A 16,015-nucleotide genomic window follows, 5' to 3' on the forward strand; every position below is an offset into this window, starting at 1 on the left:
GAATTATCAAGTTAAAATGACATAGCATCACTGATAAAGTTTTAATTGAATAATATTTGATGTCTCACTAAAATAATGGAATGTAAACAATGTACAACTCGGACACTTTATTGTTGGTATAAAATGAAAGAGGCATATACAATATACGTAGTACTCACACACACACACATATATATAATTGATCTTCAACTTATTTTGAGATAGCCAGCAGCACGGCCTATCAACTATCAAAAACAGATGTAAATCAAAGAGTAAAGTAAAAAATATAAAAAAAAATTGTAAACCTCAAGATTGACCCTCTAGACGTGGTCGCCAGCGAATTCTGAGGTCGCTAGTGATCTCATCTAGGGGGGCAGGGTCGTTGGTGTGGCCTCCATCCCACACAATCGTGCCCTGAATTCCCTGAGGACCACATCTAGGGGGTGGGGGCATTGGCGGGGCCTCCACCCCAAATGAAGTGCACCCCAGCCCCGACATGGGGCCGAGTCACTTTATTTTTTATTTTTGTTAAATTGTTCGTTTCAAAATTAATTTTTTATTAATTTTTCATTAATTTATTCTTATGTTTTATTTTTTAAAATTTTAAAATTCAAGCCAGTAAGAAATTGCCACGTGGCCTTATTTAATAGCGTTAGTTCTCGTCAACATTCATTACTGTCTAGTCATGTAATGGATCAAAATTGCCCTACAAAACAAGCATATAGGACTAATTTATCACTTTTAAAACTTATAGGATCAAAAGTGATTAAAAGTCAAACTTATTAGAGCAAAAATATCTTTTTTGATATATATATATATATATATACACACACGATTATAAAAGCTGAGACAATGGAGTGCTTGTGTTGCATGACATTTTCGTGTCACAACCAATAAGAATAAGACAAGTGATATAATATTAAGCCGCCACGTCGTTTTTTAAAACCGTAAGGGAAGACCATGAGTCACGTATTTATATTGAATTAAATGTTATTAATATTATTATTATCTGTAATGTAGAGATGCAAACTTAATATTTAGCCAATTTCTTAAGGAAGAAGAACTTGTCTTCTAAAACAAATTATGTAAAAGTTGAGGTTTTCGAATGAATTGTAACTTCCAATGGAGCATTTGAAGATGAGTTGATACTCTTAATATGCTGCACCTAAATATATATATATATGTGTGTGTGTGTGTGTGTGTTTATTTATACTATATATTGTTAGACATATTACTCTGTATTGGGTGATAATTATGCTTTTGCAAAATCTTAACAGAGTGAGCTGATATTTGTTAGAAGTTTTGGATGGATTTTGGACGAACTTTTGGTAGACGTGTTGCATCACCTGTCTTATACACATCTCGGTTGCAATTAAAATTATCTCTTCTTTTACTTCAATCCCTAAAAAGTGATTTGGTCTTATATATTAGAACTTTTCTTGCAGAGGGTTTTGCCATTGAGAGCGAGATACGTTCATCATAGATTTTTAAGGAGATTACAAACTCGTCAGACCATATTAGGATTTTCCGTTAGATGGGTATCAGGAATGTTCATTGAAATCAGAAATGTTGTTTGATCATTGATGTAAAACTATGCTAAGCGTGTCATTTGGAGTTACCATCAACAATGCGACAAGTGACACAATTTCATGTTAAATTATATGCATTATCAGTAATCACGTGACGTCTACCTTTTTCAAATCTTTGCTGACTTCAAGGGGAGAATTCTGTCAATTCCTAATCTACACCTCAAGCTGCCTGATTGTCCTTATAGATCATCTTTTCAATTTTGACACCTATCTTTTCTAGTTATTTAGGTTTCCTTTGCTCGATTGAGCTCTGTTGAATAAATGTATACTAGGCTATTCAACCCACACGTTACACGAATTTTATAAAAAAAATTTATTATGAAATATTATATATTCAGATAATTATTAATATTGATTTATAATTTATATTAACAAACTACTATTATTTTATAATTAAATATTAATTTATTTCGTATGAAGTTCCTTGTTGATTTATAAAATATTTGGTAAGTTATCTATAAAATATTTAGTTAATGTAAATTATAAATATGCATGTACAGTTATATCCCTATTTATTGTATCGTTTTCAAATTTATATATCAATATCTATACCTATACTACAATATAAAGAGAGAAGTTAGTGTTCCATGTCGGTTACTTTTGGACGGATTTTCCCATATTATCCATATTATCTTTGATAATATTGAAGGGAGAAAAAATAAAACATTACATGCATGGTCAAAATAGTAAATTTAGCTATTTTGAACACACATCTATCTTTCATCATTCTCCTCGCACGTGTTCCACTCATCCCGACTTTCAACCTTCCCTCTCCTGTTTAGTCCTATCCCCTTTTGTCTTTCTCTTTTTTTCCCCGAAATCCTCATCCTCATTTTTTTTATTCTTCATTTTTTTTTTCATTTTCACCCACAGTTTCTTAATGCATCCGAGTTTTCATTTTTTTGCTAAATAAATGGATCCGCTATTTACTTAGTTGAGTACATGTCAAAATAAAATCTATAAATAATGTTTTGTAAATTTTGAATTACGTATCCGTCATCAATGAAACTCTTTTTATCTAATGTTAATTAAGACTAATTTATACCGTGCAAAATACAAATATAAAATCTATATCCATGAACGAAATTTATCCCACATTTTTCATCAAGTATTGATTGAATTTAATATTGCGCCATCGTGTAGCATGAGTGCATTATTTAGTTTAGTTAATGTCAATAAATTGTAAGTATGTATTTACAATTATAGCCCCATTTATATTTTCGTATTTGACTAATTATAAATGTTTTATGAGCACATTGAAGTAAATAATTGCTATATATTTAATATTTTGTTAACTGAAAGAAAAGTATTATAATATAAACGATAGTTCATTCTCATTGGTCCATAAATGAAATATTAAATATTATTGAATGTTTTTATAGGGGGAATGACACTTGAGATCCTATATGTTTGCCAATTTTTGACATCGAGTCCTAAATGTTTCAGTTTGGAAAAACAAGTCCTAAAAGGTTTGGAAAAGTGACACTTTTGGTCCTAAATCTAACTGACCGTTATCGCCATGCCACGTGGCCGTTAAATGCTGACGTGGCGATTTGTGATTGGTCACGAGTTAGTTCGGGTCCGAATTCTGGGGTGAATCGGGTCGGGTTCGGATCCGGACGTCTCCTTCTTCGCCCGACTCCCTCCCAATGTCTGAAACCCTCTCTCTCTCTCTCTCTGCTTGTCACTCTCTTCGATTACAGCAGTCTCCGATATTGTCCTCTAAACCCATCTCTGTTTCTGTCTGTTCTTCAAAGTTCATGTTTCGTTGAAATTAAGGAATAGGGTCGATGCTGTTTTTTTCTACTCAAGCTGGGAAATTTCGCACCTCTGTTTCTTGCATGCGCTACCCTTTCGATTACTTGGGAAAGGAAGCACTTGCTTGTCCGAAAATGGGTTCTTACCACTTTGAGGAGATCTGAAGAAGAAGAAGAAGAAATGTAGCAGAAGAAAATGGGTTCTTGCCACTTTCAATCGAACGTTCGGACCCGAACTGACCCGGAATGTACGAGCAAATGAGTCTGCTCTGCTCCTCCTTGGCACAGCGACAGGGAGCGGCCGCGGCCGGGGGGGGGGGGGGGAGGGGGTGTGGTGGGTGGGGGGCGAGAAAGAGTTAAAATCTAAACTGAAATCATCAATATCCTCCCACCGGCCAAATTGCCGCAAGATTCTAATTTCTCAGTCAAGAAGAAGTTTCCTTTTTTACCCATTTGGGCTGGAACTCACATCAGATCTTTCATGCTGTTTAGTGGCTACAAATTCAGAGAGAGAAACAGAGCATACTTAACAATTTCAACAGAAAATTAATTCGATTGACGGAGAAAAACATAAGGGCTTGCGTTGGGAGGCAGCAAATTCCCAGGAAGAGATTGATGAACCACTGCCTCCAGTGACTCCACCCGACACGGAGATCAGATCAGAAGACATAGCAGCAGCAGTAGAAGTATATCGGAGACTGCTGTAATCGAAGAGAGTGACAAGCAGAGAGAGAGAGAGAGAGAGAGTGGGGAAGCTCCACAACACAGCACGGCACAAAGAGGAGGAGAGAACAGAGGGTTTCAGACATTGGGAGGGAGTCGAGCGAAGAAGGAGACGTCCGAATCTGAACTCGACCCGATTCACCCCGGCATCCGGACCCGAACTAACTCGTGACCAATCACGAAGCACCACGTCAGCATTTAACGGCCACGTGGCATGACGGTAACGGTTAGTTAGATTTAGGACCAAAAATGTCACTTTTCCAAACCTTTTAGGATTTGTTTTTCCAAACTGAAACATTTAGGACTCGATGTCAAAAATTGACAAACATATAGGACCTCAAGTGTCATTAAAGTGGCATCATACGGTTATAAATTTTACATTAAAAATAGAAAATTATTTGTGCACCCTACTATTGGGAAAGTTATTTGGTTCCATACGTTGCATCAATTTAGATCAATCAGAAAATCACCTCGGTTAAAAGTATTACTTCTTATTCTAAGCAACAAATATATATTTAAACGACGTTATATATATATATATATATATATATTTTGGATAATGAAAAATTGTTAGAATCTTGGTTATGATAGGAGTTTGATACCGGTCATATATTCTTGCTCTTTTAAGCCAAAGAATTATTAAAAAAAATCAATATATAGAGAGAAAAAGTGAATTTTTCATAGATTAGATTTTCAAATTGGATTATCATTTGTCTTAAAATTTTCATTTTTTATTTTAAGCTGCCAATATACCTCTTGAGAATTTGTTAGAATCTTGGCTATGACAAGAGTTTAATATTGGTCATGTTATCTTGGTATTTTAAAACCAAAGAGTTATTAAAAGACAATCGATATATATAGAGAAATTCACGAAAGTTTCATAGACCAGATCTTCAAATTGGATTACCACCTGTAGACAAAGTTTTCATCAAATTGTTTCACAACATGAAGAGAATTCATATAGATCTACAACAAATGAAATATGTACATACACTTGCTGTTTATACATTTCTTAGCATATATCTAAATTTTGCTACCTTGCAACTTGCGCACACACACTGCATTTAAAATGTACTTGCTATATAGCTATTCATTTGAATCAATAGAAGATGGAATTTGTATTCACCTAGATAGGTCAGATCATTCATGTATATTCAAGCACCTCCTGTAAGAAATCAACCGAAGATGAGAGTAAATGCCATCTAATCGCATTTTTTTTTTGCCACCATCTAATTGCAATGTGAAGTCTACAATATAATTAAGTGGAAATCAACATCAAAATTTATTTCTCTATGAATTTGATAATAGAACCCGCATCTCTAGAACATAAACATAAATAAATTACCCATGGCTTTGTTTGACGAACTCATAACCCGCACTTGTAGAAAAGAAGAGGAACTTTTGAAGGGATAAATTCTTAATATCATAAGCAACATAACAAAATACTAAAACATAAGTAATATACCTGTGTCTTTGTCAGAGGAACTCATATGTTGCATGGCTTTTCCATTTTAAAAAATTGAGAGGTTTGGGTGAGGATTGATTAAGGATCACACACACACACACACACATATATATAGCCAGTTTTTGTTATAGCTACTTGACCACAATAAATGGAATTAATTGAAAACAAAAAAAGAAAAGTAATGGACAATAGAAAGGCATAATTACCATATTAATATTATTACTAAATGATCAAAATGTAACTTCATTTATAAGAATTTAGAGACTTATGAAGAGTAACGGATTCCTATGGATCCGAATGGTACTAATTGGAAAAAGTTAATTTACTATAATTAAATTATCATAATTATCAAGTATCAATTATTGTACACATTATGTACATATATACATATATTTTATTGAAATGATTTGTTCATATATGTTGTACAATTATTTATAGTTGTGCCCCCATTTAATGTAGGGATACAACTTTATATATATAGATTGATTTAATGTTAAATTCGATTAAAATAATTTTTTCTCTTTTAATCTTATATGATACTCAATGTACAACACAATTCTAACAATTCGACTAATTTAATTTTTTCCTTTAATTAAGTGTGTTTTTTGCCATGTTTACTTTTTGTATTAAAATTAAAGCAATTGTTTTGGCCCAGTAATTCTACCAATTTGAATGTTAAATTCGACTAAAATATTTTTTTCACTTAATTAAAGTTATACATATAATTAAAGCAATTTTTTTGGTGCTGCAATTATACCAATTCGAAAGTTAAATTTGATTGAAATAATTTTTTTCGTGTAATCTTATATGAATTTCAATGTACAACACAATTCTACCAATTCGATTAAATAAATTTTTTCGTTTAATTAAGTTTATATTTTTTTTGCCATGTGTATTTTTTGCATTAAAAGTAAAACAATTGTTTTGGCCCTATAATTAATCTATTGATGTGTCAAAAAATAAAATTTTCACAATTGTATATAATATTTTTTTATAATATTAGTAATTTTTATTTTTATAAAACAATCTTTTAGTAATTTATTTGTAATTTTAATATGTCGATGTATCAAGAGTTTAATTGTCGAGAATATGGGAAGTCTTGGATGCCATGTAGTTGACACATGGCGGAGGTTGACACATGGCAGAACTTGGTAGAGTAATGTGTCAAGGATATGAGAGTCTCAAATGCCATGTATCAAGCATAAAAGAAGGCTTGAGTGCCTCATGGTGAAACCTAGCGAAGTGTTCCTGCAATTATATATTATATATTGATTCGAAAGTTAAATTTGATTGAAATTATTTTTTATTGAAATAATTTTTTCCGTTTAATCTTACATGAATTTCAATGTACAACACAATTCTACCAATTCGATTAAATTAATTTTTTCGTTTAATTAAGTTTGCATTTTTTTGCCATGTGTATTTTTCGTATCAAAATTAAAGCAATTGTTTTGGTTTAGTAATTAATCTATCGATGTGTCAAAAAAATAAAATTTTCACAATTGTATATAATCCTTTTTATAATATTAGTAATTTTTATTTTTTTATAAAACAAACTTTTAGTAATTTATTTGTAATTTAGATGTATCAAGAGTTTAATTGTCGAGAATATTAGAAGTCTTGGATGTCACGTAGTTGACACATGACGGAGGCTGACGTACGGCAGAACTTGGGGAGCAACGTGTCAAGGATATGAGAGTCTCGAATGCCACTTGTCAAGCATAGAAGAAAGCTTAAGTGCCACATGGAGGAACCTAGCGAAGTATTTTTGGCATTTTATATTGTATATTGATTGTCAACTTCTTGAAATTTTAATATCGTCATCACTTATTCAAAAAAAATAGGCAAGTCTTTTAGCTACATATAGAAGCTAATGGATAGGTGTATTGTTGCAACACTTTAAAATTCTGACATATTTTTCGCCAATTGCATACACAATCAGTTGTTCTTAGAAGGTAGACCTTGCAACAATAATACGAAAAATTGGAATAAAACTTTTTCAATATTGAAGTCTATATTTTAGATAAAAATCTTACAATTGACTTCTTGTATTTTTTGATATTGCAAAAACTTAGATATGATTGATCTTAGTAAATATTATTTTACTTACTAACTTATATGGAGATGGAAATTTATATTAAAATTATTGTTTTTGTATAATTGTTATATATTGACTTAATATATATATATATATATATTGACTTAATGAAAATTTATGACGACAAACATTACAAAGGCTATACTGACTTAAAATATATATTATATATTATATTATTTAATAGAAAACTTTATCAATAATATGGGTTGGTTCAAGCAGTTTATTGCCTTTTTCTTTTAAGTAAGGTATTGTGTTCGAGTTTTATGAATGGAGATAATTCATGTTGAAAGAACTTTCCTCTTAGCAGACATACTCAACTCAAACTGAATCAGTCGGAGCCTGCGCAAATACGTGAGAGCAATATTATAAATAGATGGTAAATTTGCATAAAACTACCCATCTTTCTTCGGCACTCGCACTCTCTCCTCTATCTCTATTCCTCTATCTCCTCATATTCTCTCATACTAATGACATCCATTGATCTCCCTTCTTTTTTTTCCCCTTTTTCTAAAGAAAAAAATTATACATTTTTTTGCTACAACATATTTCCGTGTGTAGTACGGATATGTCTACAGTTGAAACATAAAAGATCCATTGTCCATGAATTGAATTCATATACTCATAATGATAACTCTCGAGCCCACGACTTAAACCAATACGACATTAAGTCCAATTTTGTTGATCTTTGTATCCTTGATGGTTATCTGAATTTATATGTACCTTAGTCACTATTATATAAATAAGATCATCTTTAACTATAAAAAAAAATTCACACACTTATTATTCAGCAAAAAAAAATTTATATGCCCGTTTATCCGTAACCTTGGTTGCTCCAATTGCTGAAGATGAAGCAGTCATGAGTCACGCCTTTCGACCAAGGTAGGATTTGGGTCGAATCGAAATTGAGATGGCTAAACGTTGCGGTTCGGTTTCAGCTCGGACATGGTACCAAGTATAAACCTGGTTCTGATTTCCACTCTGGTCTCAGCCACAAAAGAGAAACAAAACCAAATCAAACACGACCAAAACCGGGATTGGTCAATACCCAGTGCGGTCAAACTCGTATCCATCACCAGGGGAGGAACCGTACTCTATCCACACTCCGGGTAGACGAAACTCCGTTTCCAAACTGACCTTTCTTTCACCGGATAACGCCTTACCTGTTTCAATTCAAAACCCCCGGGGAGTCTCTGGCTCTCGTTTCCCACGCGAAACGCAATGAGCAGCTTAACCACTAGCTCAACAGCCCGGCCATGGCTCCGGCGGAGCAACCTCCCGGTGCCGCGCCGTTTCTCCGGCCACTCAAGGAGCAGAGTCTCCTTCCCTCGACCGTTCCCGGCCACCAGAGCTCCGAGGACCATTTGTATGGCGGTGCGTGCTAAGTGCTAACTTCCCTTTCAAATAACCGACAAACTGAATTTCCGCAAATGCTAGGATTCATGGTTAACTTCAATTTTAGTTAAAGCAGTTGTGCTCCTGTTTTGAGTATTTTCTTCCGTACTGTTCTTCCCAATCAAATGGGGTTGAAATTCTCTCCGTCTAGTTGAATGTTGTACGAGTTAGTAAGTAGCTGCGGCTGGCGGGTCGATTCAATTTTCGGTTAGAGTATCACTTGTTTTTGTTCGTGTCAAAGTTGTGCATAAGGCTGTCAATTTTGACAGAAGTTTATTGTTTCAATTCGATTTCAGGAGCCCTATCTGATAACAAAGCTGGAATCTGCGGAGAAAACATGGAAAGAATTATCGGTACGGTTTAACTATTGCCTGCAACTCGAGCATTGCAATTCCATTTGTGTTTGTAAATATTGCTCCATCTTTGAATAATTTATCCATTGGGATTGGTTGTATATGATTTCTTCCAAAAAGATTGAAATTCCATGTTTGAGAAATTTAATTAGTAGCTTTTGGGTTCATCCATGGGTCGAGATATGTCTCAAGGTTGATCCTATGTCCTCATTCAATGCAGTGTAGCGACCCACATGAGCCTAGACTTGCCTGATTACATGAGCTTTTATGATGTCATATCTCCAGGTTAGCTCTATAAGTAGTCCCTCATTAGTAAAGAAGAAGGTATCAGTTTGAAATTGTGTAAACTAATATAGTAGTTTGAAAGTATCAGCTAAGTTTGGATCTGTGGATAGAGTTAGTGGGATTTCTTTTTGGTTTAGCTGTGTTGGCTTTTATCTTGATATTATCTTGGGAGAAAAACATTTAGATTCTGAACCACACCTTTTGTACTTTTGAAATCCTTTATGAAGTATGGGCTTGTTTTCATCATCCTTGGGGCTGTTGGTATTTGCATTAAGAATATTATTGTATATCCATCTACAATGTGTTGAAATGCTTTGATTATTATCAGGAAGAAAAGGACACACAACTTTCAGTATAAAAGAGCATAATCTTGCTTGTTATAAAAATACCTGACCTAATTATTGTTACTGGAGGAATTATCTCGTGTAACAGCTCTAGAGATCATCAGCTATATATCTAGGTCAAAAGTGTTTCTTCAATTTGCCGCACCTAAACAAAAAATTGTGGAGCCATGATAGCCTATATTAACATTGAAAGCATTCACTAAAACTTTTCAGGTCAAACTGGCAGATCCTGATGTAGTTTCGAATCCCACAGAATATCAGAAGCTGGCACAATCGGTGGCAGAACTTAATGAGGTAGCTCTGTAGATCTTTATTCTCCTTACATGGTTTTATGAAATACTTATGCAACCTATTATTTTCATAGCCCATAATGAGTTATTAAGCTGCGCTGCACTTATAGGTTGTGTCAACATTTAGAAGATACAAGGATTGTGAAAAGCAGCTGGAAGAGACCAAAGGTTTAACTAACTATTTTCTTCCCGATTAACTTTAGCATATTTGACGTTTTCTTTGACAGCTATTCTTCGATGTCATGATTCCTCAGCTTTAGCAAAAGATGAAGGGAATGATGAAGACATGACTGAGATGATAGTCTATGAAATCAACTCTTTGTCTGATGAACTCAAAGAGCTTGAAGAGAGGTTCAAGGTGTTGTCGCTTTTCATGAGAAGCTTTATTATATGAAAGAACTTCATTAGCCCGGTGTTTTGTACTGTGTGATGTGCTAATATCAATGTATTGATTTTAATTCCTGTCGATGATATTACATAGGAAACTCAATTAATATGATAATTCTGTAATTAAATTTGATAATTTCCAATTCTACATGTTACTTTGCATCTGGCATTGCCAAGATAGGTCCATGCAATTCTGTTATCAAATTTCATCATGACTTAATTCAGTTTGTTGCCAGTTTTTACTCTTCTTCCACCTTCTTATATTTGTAGTTTCCCCTGAGCTAAACTTTTTTTTAATGTTGCATTGGTATGCTTATAGGTCTTGTTGCTTCCTACCGATCCTCTTGATGCACGAAATATAATGCTCGAAGGTAAAACTTCTTTGATTTCTTTTCCCTGTGGCCTAATGTATTATGATTGATTGGCAATTATCCATTGTATGCACTACCAAATGCTAAGTTATAATCTCTTGTTAAGGCCACCCAAAATTTGATGTTCTCTTTTTGTGTTTCATTAAGTTTAGTTGGAATGTAGTACCTATTGCTTAAAACCCTTTGAAGAAAATGTATAGGTACCATAAGGCTGGTGAAGGAAGCCCATAAATACTCTTTCTATAGCCTTGTTTTGAGGGCATTTCTAATGTTACACCATTTATCTTCATCTTCAGTAAGAGCTGGCACTGGTGGCGATGAAGCTGGGCTATGGGCTGGTGACCTTGTAGGTATATGTTTCATTTTTCATTTCTAGTAATTGGCTTCAAATTGCATCATACTGTAATATGCTGGCAGAGGAGAAATTTGTGGCATTTGCTCTTGAATCAACATGATTAATTTGGCTAGAAGGTTTTACTCTGTCACTGGAATCTTAGTTAAATTCAAAAGTGCATCTAACATGCACGCATTATTGAGAAAACTGCTGGATAGTCTGCCTGCATAAAGAGGTCACAGGTGAATCTCCAAGATGAAAAATACAAGTTCCCTTCTCGCTACTTAAAATCAGACTAATCATAAATTTGGCCTTCAAAGAGGAATAAGTTGTACAAAATTTGAAGACGATATCCTGTTATCAAGAAAACCTGATGGGCCTTCATCATGTTTTGGTCTTTGATGATTAGGCCCGCATGTACCAAAAGTACAGTGAGCGAAGCTCCTGGAAGTATTCCCTTGTTTCCAGTTCTGAGGTACTCTTACTCACTGACTGATTTATTTTCCTCTTGTTTCTGTTGACTTGTTTAAAGAATATTTTGGATATTTTGATTGCTTCAAGGCTGAGAAAGGAGGATACAAAACCTATGTAATGGAAATCAGAGGCAACCGTGTATATAGCAAACTGAAGTATGAGTCTGGTGTTCACCGGGTTCAACGTGTCCCTCAAACAGAAGCACAAGGACGTGTCCACACCTCCACTGCTACTGTTGCCATCATGCCCGAGGTAAGCATATTTATATAATAATTGAGATGACCTGTTGATCTTAAGTAGGGGTATTCCGTGCTTACATGATTTTAGTTATTCATCATGCTCATAGTATTCTAGTTAAGGGGTAAAAAATGCTCGTGGGTAGACAAAAGATGCTTGCTTATGTCTCTTCTCTTAGGTGATAAGACAGTACCAAACACTGATAAGCTTGGAGCTACTAACAAAAGAATAGAACAAGTGACAGCTCTGATCAATGGACTGCTCATATCTCTTCAAAATAAAGAGAAAATTTATGTGGAATACCTCATGTTGATTGCCCGATCCTAAGATAAACTCGTGAATCTTATGAATGGCTCATGATGGGGACATGTAGCCCATCTGATAAGCTTGAAAGCTACTAATGAAAAAAAATAACACTAGACAGCTCCGACCAAGGGAAAAGGACTACTTATTTATCTTCAAAATATAGAGAAATTTTATTTGGATTACCTCATATTAATTGCCCAATCCTCAGATAAAATTCACTAATCTTATCGCTGGTCCATGACAAGGATATGTGTTCTAACTTCGCATTGATCCTTGATACTTTGTTTCTTTACTTTGACCTTCTGAGATTCTTATGAGTGTTCTGTTGTTAACAGCTGCTTGCAACATGAATGCTTACTAAGTTGATATATATGTATTATTCAGATTGAGCTGATCCTTGTTGAGCATTTAAAACCATTCAGGTAGATGAAGTTGAGGTTGTCATTGACCCAAAGGAGATTGAGCTTACAACTGCAAGGGCTGGTGGTGCTGGAGGTAGACTTTATGAGCATCTTTATGATTCTGTTTTCAAGTACATGGTATTCCTCGATCATAGAGTATCAGAAGTAAATCAGAACCTAGAATTTAGATTATTGCCTGTACAATAGATCCTCGTCTACGAGATGTTCTATAGGTCATCTCTAATGTAAGAGTTATTGATGCAGGACAAAATGTGAATAAGGTGGAAACAGCTGTGGATCTTTTCCACAAACCAACTGGAATTCGTATATTTTGTACTGAAGAAAGGACCCAGCTTCAAAATAAAAATCGTGCTCTTAAGTTGCTTCGAGCAAAATTGTACGTTCCTTTTTGTGATGTTTAACATTCACTTTATGTGTGCTAAGCAAAGTACCTCTTCTTGCTTTTCTGTGTCGTGCTATTCTTCTCAGAATCATATATACTTTATCCGTGACACAGGTACGAGATTAAACTAAGGGAGCAGCAAGAGGAGATCCGAAATCAGAGAAAATCACAGGTTTGGTATATGCAGTTTAGAGAGCCTGATTTTTTAACATCCTTGTTACAGATTTTTGGGGCTTTTGTTGGTGCAGCTTATTACATTATTAGCCCTAAGTTTTTTGCTTGGACATATTTTCATATCCTGAGTTTTCCTCTGAGAGAGGAACATTCTTTGTCAAACTGCGGTATCCAGAAGATCAACTGCAGCCCATATACTTTTCTTGAATATGCAGGTCGGCACTGGGGCTCGGGCAGAAAAGATTAGAACGTACAATTACAAGGTATGCTTGTGGTAGCCCCACAAGGTCTGCCCTTTCTGAAACTATCTGGATCTCATAAAGTTAATTTTATTGCCCTTGCGCATGAGGACAATGTATATCACTACTTAAATTTATCAACTCAACAGCTATGCAACTGATGCTTTAGAGATATGATTATGTGTGGTTCTCCACTACCTCTTTTGTTACCGTCAATTTACCATCTCAGCAACTGTGCAACTGATGCACTTTTGTTTCCATCAATTTTTTTTTTGTTTAAATTAGAATTAGGAAAAGCCAAAGGGATGTTTATGTTAGAGATTTCTTGTTTGATCAGGATAATAGAGTTACAGACCACAGGTTAAAGATGAATTTCGAGCTCACATCTTTCCTTGACGGCAATATCGAGGATGCAGTCCAGGTACAGTTTCTTGCCTTTGCTTGTATATGATAATTCAGATCCCAAAGAATGAAAAGAATTCTTAATCAGCCTCATCACTTTTCATGATAAACTCATTATTAGAAATAAAGCACTTGGTTTAGAACATTCATAAGATCAGTTTGATTGTTTAACTGAGAGGATGGTCACTTGGGTTTCAACGTTTTTCCTAGTCCTTGTCTAGAGCATGAACAAAAGAAAAAAGAGAGAGGAATCTACTAAATTGCATTGCACAGAATATTTTGCTATGCGATTTTTAACACGTGATCGAACAATGATTTCCCTTATTTCTCTCATTTGAATAATGAGAAAAATCTCAGTTTTCTAGAGCCAAATAGGACGTAGGATGCAATTTTCAGGTTTAGTTGTTAAAATCTTAGTTAAAGAAGGCATTCATTATTATCTTGGAGAACTTACTCGACGTACAGGAGCTGTGTATGATATTCAAAGGAAAGTGGAGTTTTCAGAGGATTTCAGGAAAGTTCGTTGGTCAAATAGATAAAAGAGAGAGGGGAGAAGGATCAATGATGTGATTCATCTCATGGCTATTGAAAATGGCTAAAATTTGATGGTTAAACATAAACATTGAATGAATCGTTCCTTGAAAACCAATCCTTTGAGAATTTCATAGTATAAACTACCATTGCAATGCGAGCATTTTCATTACTCTTTACCTCTTTTTTTGGCCTGTTTATTCTGTCATTTAAAAATCCGTTTTTTCAAGCATCTCGTATTTGAAAGCGTTCTATTTCGAGAAAGCCATTTCAAAAGCCACCTAAATTCCCAGTAAAACTGAAAAATCCTATCCTATGGCAGGCTTGTGCTGCAACGGAGCAGAAGGAACTTCTCGAAGAGCTAGCCGAGTCTGTCGCTGCCACTGGGTAATATATATCCCGTGCTCATTGTCTTCATTGCATCTGGAAGGCACGCGTTTCCGGTGGGGAGAGGTGCATTCCTTGGACAAGATTTTGTACTGAAAGATGGGATGGAGAAATACTCTGGTTGCACCGGTGCTTTAGATTTCACCGAGGAAAATGAGATGGCTCTTGATGTTTGATTGACTAAATAGGGGTCTTCAATCGTCCCTCTGAAAATTGTGTTGGATTGAATCATATACGAATTATTCTCTTAGCGATTCACCGAATGAGGCCGGTTGTTTTTAAATCATTGAATTGGGATTGAATTATATTCAAATTATTCTCTTGGCGCTTCGCCAAGGAAATGTAGTTTTTTGAGGGAAAATTGTAACGCTCCAAGATCATCTTTGGACATTACGACTCCACTTATGTAAATACACAAACATAAGTAAGGCATCTTACTACAAATATATACTACAAACATAAGGCATCTTTTTTTGTTTTTTTTAATTGAAAATGGTCATGAGAATCTTTCATATATCCACTGCAAACATGGATACATGCGGAAAAATGCCCAACTAAAAATTACAAGAGTGAGATATAACAGTTTATCAATTGGACAATTTACAAAGGAAAATTGGGAAAAAATTATATCAAAATAAACTCTAGTACAATTGGAGATTGTTATCTTAGAACCATTAATTTCGATTACGAACTGTTTATTACATTTCACCATGGATCTCAATATACACCGAGAAGGGGATCCTTGGCCTTATCCATAATCCATGGAGAAATTTCCCTTTTATGAAAAAAGTGGAACAGACAGGGTGTGCTGGTCGGTATCCGAGCACAAAATCTCATCACAGATCACAATTTTGGATAGTCAAACCTAAAGAGCTAGAGTAGTTAAGCAGCTATAGTAGCTATGTAGCTAGAGCTCCTAGATCGGTTCAAACCAACGACCATCAATCGATCTTAATCAACATAATCCTAGCAGTCTAAACCCAAGACAGTCAAATCTAAGGAGTTAGAGTGGCTAGAGCTCCCTCGATTGGTTCAAACCAGCGTAATGGGGGAGTCGAACCTGCTCAAATTAACAACAAAAGGCAAACCACAAA

General features: G+C 34.8%; 1 protein-coding gene across 2 annotated transcripts; it reads left to right on the forward strand.

Annotated features, from left to right (window-relative positions):
- Positions 1-8,758: 8,758 nt before the first annotated feature.
- LOC116212462 (peptide chain release factor APG3, chloroplastic) lies at positions 8,759-15,298 on the forward strand. 2 transcript variants are annotated; one of them, XM_031547087.1, is made up of 15 exons: positions 8,763-8,982; positions 9,300-9,356; positions 10,199-10,279; positions 10,386-10,443; positions 10,530-10,633; positions 10,982-11,033; positions 11,330-11,379; positions 11,777-11,842; positions 11,929-12,093; positions 12,807-12,879; positions 13,050-13,182; positions 13,303-13,360; positions 13,578-13,625; positions 13,939-14,022; positions 14,857-15,298. In XM_031547087.1, the coding sequence occupies exons 1-15, from the start codon at positions 8,830-8,832 to the stop codon at positions 14,923-14,925; spliced, it is 1,251 nt and encodes a 416-aa protein (XP_031402947.1). In that variant the 5' UTR covers positions 8,763-8,829; the 3' UTR covers positions 14,926-15,298. The 2 variants fall into 2 exon arrangements, with proteins under 2 accessions (XP_031402948.1, XP_031402947.1); XM_031547088.1 differs by lacking the exon at positions 11,777-11,842 and having other exon boundaries at positions 8,759-8,982; positions 11,330-11,383; positions 11,900-12,093.
- Positions 15,299-16,015: the final 717 nt, after the last annotated feature.

The sequence above is a fragment of the Punica granatum genome, chromosome 6, assembly GCF_007655135.1.
Source record: "Punica granatum isolate Tunisia-2019 chromosome 6, ASM765513v2, whole genome shotgun sequence".
Classification (NCBI taxonomy): domain Eukaryota; kingdom Viridiplantae; phylum Streptophyta; class Magnoliopsida; order Myrtales; family Lythraceae; genus Punica; species Punica granatum.